The sequence below is a fragment of the Staurois parvus genome, unplaced genomic scaffold (genome assembly GCF_062004578.1).
Source record: "Staurois parvus isolate SC_StPar_1 unplaced genomic scaffold, SC_StPar_1.0 ptg000171l, whole genome shotgun sequence".
NCBI lineage: Eukaryota > Metazoa > Chordata > Amphibia > Anura > Ranidae > Staurois > Staurois parvus.
Window position 1 is genome coordinate 1,877,907 of NW_028317967.1, and position 17,094 is coordinate 1,895,000.

Sequence of the window (17,094 nt, forward strand, 5' to 3'; positions counted from 1 at the left end):
TACATAATAAATGTTATAGGCGCTGTTCAGGTGTGGTTACAGAGCATTACCATTGAAATCAGTGGAGGTGGCTGACAAGCATCGATGCCTCATGAAAGCGACATACTGCTTAAAGTGGAACTTTATCCACAAAAGCTTGATCAAAAATGTTCTTTAGCAAGGAATGTACATTCCACATTAATAATTACCCTACCAAAGTTAGTGTGTGCTGTATGTTGTCTCCAGCATTGTTCCTGTTTCTTCTTGCTGGAGGCTGCCATTTTTCTAAAGCCCAAAGTCCTTGAACAGCTGTAAATAATAAAGTGGAACTAAACCCATCAATTCAGTTTAAAAAACGGTTACATACCTGGAATGCCAGGATTGCTAACTGTCATATTTGCTTTTGTCCTCAACCAAACTGTCAAACCATAAAATGGCTGAAATAAGTGATCACATGTGCAGCACCATGGCAGTTGCAGATCAAACGAACATCTTCCTTGGCTGTAAAAGATAGGAGGCTTTACGGCTGTCGGCAGATCGGCCTCTACAAATTCAGCAATCCCTTAAAATGCCTAAAATTTGACAGCAAATGAGCATGTGCAGAGCAGGTTGAGACAGTGTATTACTGAATTTTAAGCAGTATAGGCACTTATTTTTAATGTTTTACATAGCTATACCTGCAAAAGGGGCCAGCTTTAAGTGATCTAGTAGAACGTAATTTTCTGACTAAAGTTCCACTTTAATTTTTAACACGACCCAATACAACGCCACTGCTCCTGTGTACAGTGCTGTTTCCCATTGTAATATTCATGGCAGGCGTTGAGGGTGGTTGAGGGTTTAAAAATGCTGAATAAATGCTGCTTAAAAACATATTGATGCATGAGTGAACAAGCCAAAAGTGCAGATTTTAAAGGGTACCTGCTATTGCTTATAGTCGCCAGCAATGAAAACGTGCCTCAGATTTGAGCTGCCACAGCTGTTGAATTTAGTTAGAAATTTTGTTTTATGAGCGTTTTGTTTGCTTTGTTTCCAATATGTTTACTGAAAAGTTTTTATTCAAGACAAGGGAAAATACATTTCCAAAAATCATTACCACATGACAGTATAATTGCTGCAAAAAGACAGGTAAACGGTATTAAAGCATTGTAAATAAGTCTTCAGAATCAGAAGATATGTACCACTAATGTACAGAATATTTACATTCTTTTATGGGTGTGAAGGGAGCCCCATACGCATATTCAAAGCACAACTCCATTAGTGGTCAGTTAAGCGCATGTTACCCACTACCTTGGGACGATACTCCACATGCCCTCAAGGCATAGTATGTTACCTGATAATAGGGGATAATGCGAACCATGTAAGCACAGTATCCTCTGTACGCTCCCATCAATGTGGGCTACCTGCCCCTCAAATGAGGGAATCACTCCTTAAGTGGCACAAACAGTCATTAACCCTAAGCTTGATATACAACTATAGTAAAAATAAATCTAAAGTTTAGAAAGGAAAGAGGAAGAGGGGGGTTAAAGATGCTACGCTCTGGCTCACTCCTGTTGTAGAATTACCTCAAGTGGACAGTGTCCGAGGGTTTGTTCGCTTTTCTAATCATTATTGAGGTCAAATCAACATTCATTTTGATTGCAGTGAAGAAAGTTTGAAGTAGGCCAGAAACTTTCTTTAGAGTTTCTAACAGTGAATGTGTTTTTGTTTGGGAAAGTTTTACTTGCCTTAGAATTGAAAGTTAAAGGTAAACATATTTTGAAGTATTTTGTATGACCACTGTTGGCATAAGTGTACTTATTCTCATCAGTACATTAGCCATGAATGTACCAATGAGCATGTTAGTACAAAAATCTACGCTTGTGTGGTGAGCTTTAATTTTTGTTTCAAGTCCCTGATGTGATGGGTTTAGCTTTGCCTTTGCCCTTTCGCTGGCAGAGCCATTTTTGTGTTTTTTGCACACGTTTAACAAAAGTATTTTTAGGCCTGAAGGTTACGTAAAACCCCCCAAAAAATTATAGGGGGAATTCAGTAAAGCTGCTGCACAATTTCTCTGGCTTTGATTTCTCTTAATGTATTTTGCCAGATTAAGTATTTTACACTTTTGGTTCTGACAGCGACTCGTGCACCAAATTCAGGTAATACTAAAATGCGCCACTTTTACATGTGTCACATTTAATGTATTGCTTTACATTGTGTCGCATTGAAATGCTCCAAATGTAAAAGTGGAGCTAACTGACCAACTCTTTTCGGTGTACAGAGAAAAACTGGCTCAGAGAGTTTGCAAAAGTGTTTCAAATGCATTCTAAAACTGGCACAGCAGAATTTGGCTCATTATTCACTACTTCTAGAATGCATACGAGACCCTTACGCAAAATCTGTGCATGCCAGTCTTCATAAATTCCAGGGTATATATTTTTTTTACAGCAGACACTCTAGAGGAAAAAATAGTGATAGTTCCAATTTTTTATGAAACAAAATATTACCGCAAAGGTTAAAAAAAAAAATAATAAATTTCAGTAAACACGTTAATTTTAGGGTACACAAACACAATAAATTACCCAATTTTGGGGTAAAATGAGACAAGGTTGCACTGAGTAAATATGCAATGTCAAACCATAAATTTGCATTTGTCTGTGAAATGGGGACAAACTTCAGTACCCTATATTTTCTATAGGCAATGCTCCGCAAGCTCCTACAGGTTATCAGTTTAATGTTATGGATTAGGTTTTGTGCTAGAATTATTGCTCACTCCGGCATGCCTGATATGTAACGTGTATAGCAATCGGCACTTTCATGCATAGGTGCCCACAACGTGCGCATTTACATTTGTATGTGCTTCTATCCACCAGGAATGTGTGTAAAATCCCCTGCTGTCCAGGTGTACCTGGGAGCAAAAAGGGTTAAAACTGAGAAAACCAGCTTGAAAACATGAATGTGAAACTAGGGGTTTTTTTTTGTTTTGTTTCTTAATTTTGCTAGAAGTGGGTAAATGTCTGTATCACTGCAGATCACTCTGTTGCAGCAAAGTAATTTCTTACCTCTGACACCTTGTTACTACTTTCTACCTTTTTATTTCTTTGTACCCCTTGTTCACTTTTACCTTAATGTCAATTTCAAAAGAGGTGTGGGATTAACAAAAGCACACATACTCACTTGGATGCAGCATTTGTCCCCTGCTGCTTCTGAGACCAAGAACTGAGCAATCAAAGACCGCTGATCTCCCAGTCTTCGGCCTTCAGTGAGCAAAGGGCTGGTCTATGCTCTGCACCTGCAGCACTCACTGTAGCGCTGGGATGTGTAAGGGGGTGGGAACGGCTGGCAGTGGCGTGCTGAGAGACTGAGCCAGCTGATGCTCAGGCAGTCTGGGTGGATCCTGACATTAAAATAGGGATCCCTCTAGAGTCTGGACCAGCTGACTGACACTAGTTGGCATCAGTTTTTAGCCTGTTGTTGCCTAAATACGAAGAAAAAAACAAGTACTGAACAAACTGCTCTCTTGTGACCCACCGTAGAAGTGGACCAAAAGAGCTTTAACCCTACTTCTCCTTTTAAAGTTGAACTCCAAGTAGATATAAATGAATACAGTTCTGTAATACATGTGGTATATTTTTAAAAAAGCTGCAAGTGTAGCGTACCTGAAGCTGAATTTGTTTTAGCCTCTTGCAGTCACTTGTACAGCAGAGCTCAGATTGGAAGGGCAAAGCAGCACAATGAGTAAATCTGTTGTGCTGCAGTGTGAAGAGTTTGTTGCTTTTTATATAGCTTACTACTCATGGGGTGGAAGGAACAAAACCTGTCATTGTTACTAAACTGCATGAAAATCTGGCCTTCTACATTGCAACATAAGGCTAAAAATTTGAAAGCTGGATGTACAAATAATTTGGCAGGTATACCGGCTGCCATATACAGTAATTTCATTTGTGTTTGCCTGGAGTTTAGCTTTAACACTTGATCAACATATGAGTATAAAACGGTGTATATAATATGCACAATTACTGGTGTATATATAATTTCACATTTTGCATCCACGGTAGATATACCTCTTTGTAGTTCCTTCCTATTGTACAATTACATTATTTTATATAGCCACATTTGACACTTGTCTCAGAACAAGTACTGTGGACTTGGGATGGGGGTTATTATACAATACACCCCAGAGTTTTCAGTATGATTTCTATACAGCTTATTTGATGTGCAGTGGCTGCAAAAAGCAGTTTTATTTAAAAATACATTTTGATTGGTATACGTTTATACAAGTTTTGGTAAACACAAGGACATGTACATGGCATATGTGGGCTGTATGTAATAACGTGTCAGATGTAACGTATTCCCTAATTTCTAGCCATTTCCCACCACTAGAGGTTTTTCTTCACCCTGCTGTACCCACTCATCCCGTGCGTGTGTATATTTTTTGGTCACTCTGTTTTAGAACCCCCTCCCCCATTCTGTACTAGCATATTAGGCCTCATACAAATAAGCAAATTGATACGTCTTGACAGATGCATTTTGGTGCCCAGCACACGGATCATGTGTGCATTATCTTCTGCATAATAGCTTACATTTACTTTTTTTCATACTCTGAGCACTAACTGTGATGCAGATGTAGTTTGGGTAATAATTTGGGATGCATGCATACAGTTTTATTATGGGATACTTTGAACTGACCGCAACTGGTTATTTTCTGAATCGTGCCCAGACATCCACTTCACTCTGTCGTCAAGCAGTAAGGTAACCCATACATTTTGTTAGCTTCTTTTTTGTTTTGTTTTTTGTTTGTGTTCATTAAACCAGAGGATAGAATGGAAAAAAAGTCCAGTTTCCTCATCCACAAACTCAATCCGCTTCTTCCCCAACCAGAACAGTCTGGGGAAAGTGCTGTTTTACACAGGCTTCTGTCTAGCCCAGATTGGTGGAGGGCTGCAGTGATTGTTTTTCTGGAACGTCTCTGGAGCTCAGTCAGATCTTTGTAACTAATGCCTTTCTCACCCAGTTGCTCAGTTTTGGAAGAGTCCTGGTTGAGCCAAACTTCTTCCATTTGAGAATTATGGAGGCCACTGTGTTCTTGGGAACCTTCAGTCCAGCAGGAATTTTTAGTAGCCCTCCCCATATCTGTGAATTTATAAGAGTGCCAGGCCTCCCCCTTCAGTATTCCCAAGAACTGCAGGAAGGCACTAAATGACATAAATATTTTACGCAAAATCTTACATCACAAAATAAAATCAGATGGGAAAGCCAGCTGTCTTAGAAGACTTGTAGAAAATTAGTTACTGGTAAGTCTAACTGCTTTTCTCAAAAACGTCTTCTAGGACAGCCCTTGAGACGATTGCAGGAAGTTGCCCATTAGGTGGGGCTACTGCCTGCAGGACCTTGCACCCAAGTGCGTGATCCTCACTAGAGCAGATCCAGGCGTTAATATTACACAAAGGTAGAGTAGCTGGACCAGGTGGCCACTTTACAAATCTGTTCTGGCGAGGCACCAGCTCTCTGCCCATGATGCTGACAAGGCTCTGGTTGAGTGTGCATTGACAAACGGGGGTGGAATTTTAACCTTCCTCTTGTGTTCGTTTCCTGTTACCATCTCTTATGTTAACGGGTCGGTTTTGACCCGTGTCTTAAATCAGCTGTAAAATACACTAAAAACAATTATCTATCATCCAATTTGTTTCTCATGTCTTGGTTACCTTGTTAGGCTTCCTTATCCATGAAAATATTGGTTTTAATATTTTTGGTGTGGGCCCCTCGGCCTTTGTCAGTATACCCCTCGATTTTCAATTAAAAAAACAATGTAAAATGAACCTCAAGAGAATCATAAATAAATAAATAAAAGGTTATGTCACCTGACTATTACTGAGGGGATTTAGAACACATCTCTGAAATAAATTTGTTTTGTTTACTTTTTCATTTTAATATTAACTATAGTAACATCTATGGTGTTACGGGTCAATTTCGACCCATATATATAATTACTTCAAAAAGGCAAAGTATTTTTTTTTTTTTCGGCAATAGAACTTAATATTAACTATAGTAACATCTATGGTGTTACGGGTCAATTTCGACCCATATATATAATTACTTCAAAAAGGCAAAGTATTTTTTTTTTTTTCGGCAATAGAACTTTAGTACAAACACAAAATGAAAAACAACAAATATATATATAACATAAATATAACAAAATATAGATTTGCAAGGTCAAACAACAACCAATCAAGCAAATCAAACCAATAGAAATCAATTACTTGTTCCAACGCTAATAAAAAACAAAATCAGAGTAAAAGTTTGTGCGCAAGAACGTGTGTGTGTGTGTGTTTAGATTCATGTGTGGCAAAAAGTGACACTTTTAGTGTGTTCTTTGCAGAGATATTTGTTGCAGTTGAAGCACAGTACATTTGTCTTTCTGTCCTTACTGCTTGGGCAGACCTGACACCTCTTTCTTTTAGAATCAGGTGGCCTGAGTGGGGTTTTGGCTGTTGTGGATGATGTTGAGGCAGGGCTGGCTGAGGAGGATGCTGGTGTAGATAAAATGCTAGGTGACCTCTGCAGCTGTCTGACCAAGACTGCAGCACCAGGGTCTCGGGGTACCCGTTCCCTTCGCTCAATGTGTGGCTTGACAAGGGAATTTCCCAGCTCCTCAAGAAACATTCTCCGCTTGTTTTTTTTGTTGAGTTCCATCCTTGGTGGATGTGGGTCCACAACACAAATGCATTATATGCAGACACATCAAGGATGTTGTAAAACACAACCATTGGCCATCTCCTGGTCATTCGCTGGCAAGTTTACGTGGCAGTCAGCTTGTCCAGGTTGTCCACTCCTCCTTTTTTTTTGTTATAGTTGAGGATAATTGTGGGCTTTTTGTCACTTCCTGATGACACAGCTGCATCTTTGTGAAGAGTAGACATAAGTATCACATTCCGTTTTTTTTTTTTTTGGACAATGCGACAACAGTGGTGGTGTCTGTAAAAGCAAACTTTGTGGACAGTGCAACCCTGTCCTTCACCTGCAAGATTTCAGCAGGCAGCTCAGGTTTATTTTTATTCACTGTGCCCACCATGGTAAGTTTCCTCCTAAGAAGTTCTTGTCCAAGGTCATAGCTGGTAAAAAAAAATTGTCACAAGTGATATTGTGACCCTGCAGTCCAGTAGTCATATCGAGGGCCACACGTTTTCCTTGGTTTTTCTCAGGGATGCCACTTGCAGCTTTGCCTGTGTAAATCTGTAGATTCCAGGCATAGCTGGTTTTTGCATCACAGGCTGCCCAGATTTTTATGCCGTACTTCCTTGGCTTACTGGGTATGTATTGCTGGAAGGGGCATTTTCCTTGGAAAGGGACAAGACGTTCATCCACTGTCACCTCTGGCCCAGAGTTGAACATCAGTGGAAGGGGCTGCACCCATCTCTCCCAGACATCCCTGATGGGGGCAAGCTTGTCAGAACTTGGTCTGGTATCTCTGTTGTCAAATCTGAGGACTCTTGATATCATTTGAAAGGTCTGAAGTGACATTGTTGCCCAGAAAATATTTCTGCCTGTCGATGCGTCCCACAGACTATCAGTGGCCTCATTGCAGGATCTGTACACTGCAGCAAGAAGAACACCACCAATATAGGCATCCAGGTATTCCTCATCAATGTCTTTCCACATGCTGCCATGGACTTTTTTTCCTTCAAGGTTTGTCATAGCAATGATGACTTTTTAGTGACAATGGCATAAATAGCTCAAAACATGTCTTGATGTCACTGACTCTCATCACAGCAAACCTTGTGATTCCAGGGGTCATTTTGATGACATTTGCAGCAGCTGCCCTGCCATGTACATCAGGAGGTACTGAGCTCCAACAGATCTTACCATTTTTGGACTTGAATATTTCAGCAGAAGCAGCTTCAGCTCCGGTGACCTCCTCATCAGACTCATCAGATGTGTCTGTGTCTTCTGGATGATACTCCACATTGTCTTCCTCCTCCTGTTGCCTAGATGGGCTCCCCATTGAAAACTTCTGGCATCAGTCATGATGATTACTGGATCTGGCATGGTCCACTCCAGACCTCTGTAAAGATTGTGCTGAACTTGCCACCACCAAAGGGATCTCTTGATCCTGGAATGGAGCTGGACTGGAAGATCTAGTGAAGTCCTGTCTCTGTTCCAATTCCGCAGAAGAAAAAGCTGCAGCTTGCACTGGTGGAATCTCGCCCAAGGAACAGCTGGGAAACAAGAAGTCATAAGACCCACCGCCTTCATGACGCCCCTTATTTAAATGGCCAGATTGCTATGCAGTATTGCCAGCGCCTGGTCCATCTGAAGAATTTTTTTCTCTAGATGAAGATCTTCCTTTCCACCGAGGAAATCTTGTATCCCAGATAGGCAACCCTCAAGCACGACATGTCTGTTGATGAGCCATCCCAAACTCGGAAGGAAGTCCCAAGCAGCCCACAGATCCTTGGACAGCTGTTGAGAAGAATTGGCCAAGAAGAGCAGATCTTCCAAATAGGGAACGTGCGTAATGTAATTCTTAGAGGGGTCAAAGCCTCTGCTAGCACTTTCGTGAAAAATCTCGGTACTGAGGCTAGACCAAAAGGTAGATCCCGACACTAAGTGGTGGATGTTTGAATCAACTTTTACTGCCATCCTCATATATCTGAAACGCATGGTGTATGGGGATGTGCAGATATGCATCCCTCAGGTCTAGCGTGGCTGTGAAACAATCTGGATAAAGGATGCTCCTTACAGAGGAGATCAATTCCATCCTGTAGTGCTTGTACTTTAGAGACCGATTGAGAGGGCGCAAGTTTAATAAGATCAGGGAAATTTGCCTGACTGTTTTCACCACAAACACATGGGAATATAATCCTATCCCCAGCTTGTTTTGGGGAACCCAAGTAAGGACTTTTTGATCCACTAGGTCCCCAATTAGGCCACATGTATATTCTCAATTTCTAGGATTTTGTAGATTTGTTTTTTAAGGAGGTCATCTACATCATCAAGGGTGAATTTGTACCTAGAACCCCTGGAGGAGATATCTCTATCATCCTCCTCTGAGCCTGGCCCTGCATGGGATCTGGGATCTTCTGGGGTTTCCTCCTCCGACACCCCCCCCCCCCCCCCCCCACTAAATGACTCCGATAAAGGAGTTGTACCAGACTGGGTCAGGGGCGTCTGCATCTTGTCCAGCAAGGATCTAAAGAACTGAAACGTAGTCGCCATATCATCCTTAATAGAAGTGAGTACTCTGACAGGCAGTAAGTGCCTTAACTAAGCTATCCACACAACTGCGGCATCTCCCAAGTTGAGCCTGACTTGGCCACACCAACTGCACACTTCGTCTTGGGAGCTTGTTTCTGTGTCTTTTTTATTGGGCTTTAAGCTAAAACAAGCAAAACCGAATACAGATCCAATAAGCTCAGGCTCCTGCACTCCACTGTGCTAGGGGAAGACAAGAAGTGTGCCCCACTGCCACCTGAGACTCGCATAATAGCCCTCAGAGATTGGGAAAACCACCCCAGGATCAGCGAGTGGGAAAACATGTCACCTGGCCTACCTGAGAGCAGTTGTGCCCGAGAAACCAGGGTCCACCTGCTGGGTGGAGGCCAGTGCCTTCCTTTCCATTTCTGTGGTGTGATGCCCACATCCTCTGCTGGGTCTTTAGTCACACAGCATTGGCCGCATGAACACTGCTGCTTGTGGTGCTGTGGAGACTGGAACCATGAGTCCCCAGCACCCACTGGAACTTCTTGCAAACCAGTCTGGAGCGCAGCTGCTCTGCCCACCGGACGTCACGGCTGAGTCCAACTTTCTGCCCGGTGGAGGATGCTGGGCCGGCCAGAATCCCTTGGCGCGGTAGCTGCTGGACACCATCAGCAGTCTTCTCTCCCCTGAGGCATGAAGGCAACGAGCGCAGTCTCATTCCCACTCTAATGGAGGGATCGCACTGGACGAGGAGGCAACTCCATACTACAGAGCTGTAGCTTGAAGCCTGTGGGCCCTGTTGCAAAATTTGACCTGGGGGCCACCCCGCTACCACTGCGCGCCAAGACACTCCCATTGCGCCAAGATACTCCAAGTGGCTAAAGCGTTATTTCAGAGAATTTGTTTACATTTTGAGAGGTTAATTAAAAATATTTTGTAGAAACCATCCTAGTAATTACACAACCTCACCCCTGCCCTCCATCCTAGTAATGACGACATGACATGGCTGCCCGCATATATACAGTGGTAAATTCTGAGACCTGAAAGGACAGTATGTTGTTTGCAGAATTAACAGATGAAATGTAAGTGAAAAAAGAAGCCACTGCATAAAAGGGCTGGTAAGCTGCATTTTATGTTTTTGGTTTTAATTATATTTTAAAGATGCAAGCTTTAGAAACACCCAATACCTAAGAAAGAAACCTATCATTTGGAAAGTATGCTTCTTTAAAGTGGTTAACCTATTGATGTGAAAAATTAACAAGGTTTGTCCTTTCTATAGTGTGGATTGTCCTCCAAAGCATTGAGTGTAATTTCTGTGGGTGCCCTGCTATCTACTATCTGAGTCATTTCTGACAGGCATTAACCAAGGGGGATGGGGGAGGGGAGCTCCAGCAAACAGCATGTGATTGTCTGCCTCAGCTGTGCTTGTTTCCCTAGGAGTTTGTGTAGGGAAGTCCTTTAAAATCTAATTTCCCTCCACTTAGGTTTTAGATTGCACTGAGCTCTCCTCTCTAAAATATGCAGTGTCTAATCCCTGCCCCCTGGCTCTGGAAGCTCAGAAATGCGGTGTAAATTCCGGACTTTAAATAGCTGTAAAGAGAGGGCAGCAGATAAACAGATACAATGTATGTAGGAATTTTCAACTTGGTATCGCCTGAGTCATTTTACTGGGTATATGAAAGGATTTGTGACTACTTTCATCAACACTATTTACTATGCACAGACTATGGACATTAACTACTTGCGGACCTGCTCACAGAAAATGTACTGCGTGTGGATGGCAGCTAAAGGCTCAGCAACGTACCTGTACATCACAGAGCACATGCGTACTGTCACTCTCCCTGGGGTACACATCGGCACGATCCCAGTGGACACAGCGGATCACAGTGCTCGGTACCAGGTATCGTGACGACTATGACCAGTCATGTGGATCACATATTATGTAAGCAAACTGTCATGAATAGCTTTCATTCATTGACCAGCTTGCTTATTGTTGTTCTATGACTGGCCCACAGCTATCACATTGTACCTGGCACCATGTGATTAGCTGTAGCCAATCACGGCATGTCAACAGTAAGCAAGCTGTCATGAATGGAAAGCCATTCCTGAGTGACAACTATTTATAACCGTGATCATCCACGTTCTAATCTAAGCAATAACTGAAAAAAATTATGAAAGTATGTAATATTTAAACATTTAAAAAAATTTAATAAACTCACTAGTCAGTATCCCTGATCCCTGCCACACCAGTCATATGACACTATACCGCATTGGTGACAGTGCGTTAAAAATGAGAGGGAGAACAAAACCAATTTTATTTTAATTTCTTAGTTTTCTAAAGTTGACAAAACATTTCAACTCCAAAAAACTCACCATGCCTTGTACTAAATACATCAGACTGCTTACTTTACAAAAAGGTGTCATTTGGGGGGTATTTGTACTGTCCTGGCAATTTTGTGCCTCAAGAATTGAGAGAGACCATCAGTACTGATTGATTTTCAGATATATATCCCATAGTTTGTAGACTCTAATCCTTTCACACAGACTAAATCATATACACTGATTTGGGTTATTTATACCAAAGAAATGCAGCAGAATACATTTTGGCCTAAATTTATAAAGAGAGATTGTTTGAAAAATTTTATAACAAACTAAGGAAACGTGTTTTTTATTCAAAATGTTTTCTTTTATATAGGTAAAAAACCCATTGGTAATTAAATAAAATCAAAAGAAAGCTCTGCATATGTGTTAAAAAATAAAAAAATAAAAATAATTTGGGTACAGTGTGACACAACCACAAACTTTCTAGAGGTCAAGTGGTTAAAGTGGTACTCAAATCAATGTTTTGTTGTACCATCCTTTCTTACCATATATTTGATTTCACTACAATCATTCTAACCTCTTATTAGTATTGGCCTCTAATATCCCTGCACTACCAGTACGTTTTTCAGTTTTGGGTGCGATGATAGTTTGACAGGGCATAGTGAATTTTACAGAATTAAAGTGGTTGTAAAGGCTCGAGGTTTTTTTACCTTTATACATTTTATGCATGAAGGTAAAAAAAACCTGTGTACAACTTCCCCCTCAGCCTGCCCTAATACCTGAGCCCCATTATGATCCAGCGATGTGCACGAGAGCTTATGCTCCCTGGGGACTCTCTCTCCTCATTGGCTGAGACAAAAAAAAAAAAAAAAACAAAATTCCTCCTTATGCCATAGCTTTAATTTTTTATTTTTTTTTGTTCTCACAAGGAACATAAACAAACATGTCTCTTCTTTACTGGTCAGTATGCCCCAGTCAATGGGCAGCACAGTGGCTGAATGGTTAACACGTCCGCCTGGCAGTACTAGGGTCGTTGGTTCAAATCCCAATAACGGCACCACCTGCCTGGAGTTTGCATGTTCTCCCTATGCCTGCGTGGGTTTCCTCCCAGACTCCAAAGACATGCTGGTAGGTGAATTGGCTCTTGTCTAAATTGTCCCTAGTATGTGTATGAATGTGATTTAGGGACTTTAGATTGTACACCCCTTGAGGGTTAGGGACTGATGTGAATGTACAATATATATGTAAAGCGCTGCGTAAATTGACAGTGTTATATAAGTACCTGAAATAAATAAATTATCCCCCTCCCGCCGCCATGTTTAACCATTTTCTCTCCTGAGGATTTACCCCCCTTCTTGACCAGGCCATTTTTTTGTGTTATGACGCTGTTACTTTGACAATTGCGCAGTCGTGCAACGCTGTACCCAAATGAAATTTTTTTTTTTTTTTTTTCCACGAATACGCACGGGCGATCAAATACCACTGAAAGAGAGCTCGTTTTGTGAGTGGGTAAAATAATGTAAATTTAATTTGGATGCGGCTTTGCATGACTGCGAAATTATCAGTTAAAGTAATGCAGTGCCGTATTGCAAAAAATGGGCACGTCAGGAAGGGGGCAGGTGACAAAGGACATCTAACCTTGGTAGAAAACTGCAGTAGATCTCCCTACAGATTAGACATGGAGTATAGAATGTTAACTGCAAGTAATTCAGAAGACCTCTCACATGCCTGGGCATTAAACACATTACACAGGGAAAGCCTGCTTATAGGTGGGGATCGTTCTTTTCCCTGCCAATATGTTTAGCACGTTAAAGGGGACCTTCATCTTACCTAGCCAAATGAAATTTTAAATCCCCAATTGTCCATTTTATGAAAAATAAAATACTTGTCCTTGGTCTTCCTTGCAGGCACAGTTCTACTTGTGCCATGTTGCTCCCACCATTTTGAAATTAATGCTGCACATGCACATTCTAGCCTCAGGTACCAGCAAAAGCAGTGTTTATTTACAGTCTTTCTCCCCTTTCTCAGTGGGGTGTTGACTGGGTGAACAGCGGGTACAGCAAGCAACTCCAGTTCTCCTGCTCTCTGCCTTTGGCGCAGCCAGGGCATAGAGAACGAAGTAGAGCGCTCAATAAAGAGTTTGTGCTCCCTTTTTGTTAGGAGCAGGAGGTGCTCCATTTGTTAATTCCCCCAATGTAACTGAAAATATTCAGCACAGGCAGAGAGGGCAGGAAGTTATCAGCTCACAAGATTTCAGCAAAAATCATAGGATGGCCACTCGCTACTTGGTAAGGTACAAGAGCATTCTAATGCAGACCGTGCAGGTGATCATTGGCACTGATCATTAGTTCATCTTTGTCTGAAGATCCATAGTCTTTTCCTGCCTGAAGTTTTTAAACGTTTGAATTGTAACACACTGGCTTCAGCCTGAACACGATTTTCAATTTAGGTATAAGACAGTTGAGGGGACTAATTTGGTTTTATGTTTGTATATCCGAATTAGTCTACAGAATGCAGTCTAATTCAGCTTCTTCTTGTGCCTGAGTGCTCTAGCCTAGAATAATCAGAGTTGGAAACCAGTTGGATTTTTAAGTGGAAAGCAACATGTGCATTCTGTTCAAATAAGATTTTTTTATACCATTTGTGGAAACTTGTGGCTTAAGATTTTTTTTTTTTTTTCTCTCCCTACAGGTTTAAAAGAATTGAGAAACAATGGGGGCGTTTTTAGACAAGCCAAAGATGGAAAAGCATAATGCCCAGGGGCATGGTAATGGACTGCGTTATGGGCTTAGTAGCATGCAAGGTTGGCGGGTTGAGATGGAAGATGCACATACGGCTGTGATTGGTTTGCCAAATGGACTTGATGGGTGGTCGTTCTTTGCTGTATATGATGGTCATGCTGGTTCCCAGGTTGCCAAATACTGCTGTGAGCATTTGCTGGACCACATCACAAGCAACCAGGATTTCAAAGGGACTGATGGACAGCCGTCTGTGGACAGTGTAAAAAATGGAATCAGAACAGGTTTTCTCCAAATTGATGAACATATGAGAGTCATTTCTGAGAAGAAACATGGTGCCGATCGAAGCGGGTCAACAGCAGTGGGTGTTATGATTTCCCCTCATCACATTTATTTTATCAACTGTGGAGACTCAAGAGGATTACTTTGTAGAAGCAAGAAAGTTCACTTCTTTACACAGGATCACAAACCGAGCAATCCACTTGAGAAAGAGCGTATACAAAATGCTGGTGGATCTGTGATGATTCAGCGTGTAAATGGGTCACTTGCAGTTTCAAGGGCTCTAGGTGACTTTGATTATAAATGTGTCCATGGAAAAGGTCCCACAGAGCAGCTTGTGTCACCAGAGCCTGAAGTTTATGAAATTGAGCGGTCAGAAGAGGACGACCAGTTTATAATTCTGGCATGTGACGGTATCTGGGATGTCATGGGAAATGAAGAGCTGTGCGACTTTGTAAGGTCCAGACTAGAAGTTACCGATGACCTTGAAAAAGTTTGTAATGAAATTGTAGACACCTGTCTATACAAGGTACAGCAGATTTTAAAATGTTTTCCTAGTAAATTGGCTTAGTGTATTTTCAAAATGTTTAATTTTTTTTTTTTTTGCCATCTCTATCCTATTGGGAGATTGCTCTTCACGTAAGGACATTAGTGAAAAGAAGTCTCTCCAAACGGAAAATTGAAAACACTCTCTTGGTCTGTCACTAGAACAGGTGTCCCCATTGATAATGTATCACTTCCTGTTCTAGTGACAACTCAAAACATTGAATATTTCTTCATTTTAAGTCCTAATGATAATTCTAACCTCAAAAAAACAGAATCCATGTCTCTAGTGCAGACACAGGCAATAAAAAAACAAAACAAAAAAACCTGACCAACATTCCAAATCCTCAATGCCTTGTCCAACAAAGACAAAGCATAATGGGGAAAATTTATCAAGAAAATTAATAAAACAATGCATTCCGAGTCAGGCACTGTCTCCTTCAGTAACATTTCTGTATCTGTATTCCTGGGCATCCAAGTGTGACAATTGACAAAGATAGAGAAGACAAATTTACACTCTAAATACACCTAATTAATGGGTCAGGGCTAGCTTTCATTCAGTTGCAAGTGTGACTTTAGAGCAGTTAAAATAGGAATTTATAACTTGGGCTCTAACCTAATAAATCAGTGATAAATATTACCCCAGTGTCTCCCCAACATATTTTCAGTGATCACCTACTGAGAAGTTGTAATATTTTTAGCACATTTTGCAAGCTTGCTCTTTCAAAGTTTTAAGTATAAAGGATTAGCCATTAGAAAGATCTTTTGCTGGTTCAGTGCAGCCACCTCATCTCATTGAGATAAGATGCAAACTACATAGAGTTTGAGAGAAGATACTAACTACATAGTGTATAGTGTGTTAAGTTCAGTGAATCAGCTGACTCAGACTTGCATTGTGAGAAGGCGCAGTAAAGCCTAGTAGACACAGGCTGAATGTTGGGCAGCATCGGCAGGTTCAATAGAAGCCAGCCGACATTTGGCCCAAATGTATGGCAGCCGGTGTGACAAAAGCCGGCCATTTGGCTGGCTTTTGTCGACCGGGCATGACCAAAAAAGGTCTGCTGACTGGAGTGTTCTGGTGGAGGGGGTTGTTTCCCCTGTCGGAACACAATAGCACTGCGGGGATGATTGCTGTACTAACATCGGATAGTTAGCCCTCCTGAGCTGTCAGGTATTTTTTCAGTCATCTGGATTGAAAAAAAAAATTGTGTACTAGGCTTCAGCCGGCACTTTCATGTGATGTCACCAGGAGGCCAGCTGTCTCTTAATGCTATTTGAGCTGCCCCACCATGACACACAGAGGTGCATGTGCATTATGAGGGAGATTATTTCAGTGCATTTGTAGTGCTACAGAGATTTTCCTGGAGCATACACAGTGAGGCTAAGATCGCTCAAAGTTTCCAGGAATGTGAGACGCCAGCATCCCAGTAGTATTAAGGTGTGGGGGGGGCAGGAAATGTAATTTTTGCCCAGGCAAAAAAGTAGAAAGTGCGGTTCTGTATTTTACAGAGAGCACTTAACCCCCCTCCAATATGTTTTTAATGTCCAATTTTTGTAGCATGAGGGGACAGGATATGAAAATTAATGCAAGTGATAGAGAGCAAAGGTCCACTTTTAATATAGACCAAGTTTGTGGGGTTTAGCCAGGCACCCTGAGATCTGTAAAGCACCTCTGAGCTGTGGAGCAGAGAACAGTTCTTACTCATAGGCGGAAACCCTCACCCTGGATTTATGAACTGTGTGGTCAGCCCCCTTCATCTCTGTATCCATTTTTCTTATTCAAAATCTACCCAAATTATGTTGATGCTATATAGTGAATGTACAAAGCGCAAAATTTTTTCCCCCCATATATGGACTTCTTACAATGTGCAGTCAGAATTTGAGATGAACATGGTGTCAGGTATCGAAGGCGGCTCCTCCCTCCTTTTCGGAGGGGGGCAATGGGACCTACTTACTATCTTTTGCAGGTGTGATGATTACATTCTGTAAAAACTGTATGATCAAAACAACCAGATCGAGAGATGTAGGAATCTGAAGTCATATGCAGTTCCCAACTCTT

General features: G+C 41.5%; 1 protein-coding gene across 2 annotated transcripts in view; it reads left to right on the plus strand.

The window, feature by feature from the left end:
* Nucleotides 1–17,094, plus strand: part of PPM1A (protein phosphatase, Mg2+/Mn2+ dependent 1A) — a 57,250-nt gene that overhangs the window by 11,840 nt on the left and 28,316 nt on the right. For both annotated transcript variants that reach the window (XM_089676549.1, XM_089676548.1), the window contains exon 2: nucleotides 14,167–15,021. In XM_089676549.1, coding sequence (XP_089532675.1) covers nucleotides 14,188–15,021 — 834 coding nt within the window. In that variant the 5' untranslated portion in view covers nucleotides 14,167–14,187. The remainder of the gene's footprint in view (nucleotides 1–14,166; nucleotides 15,022–17,094) is intronic.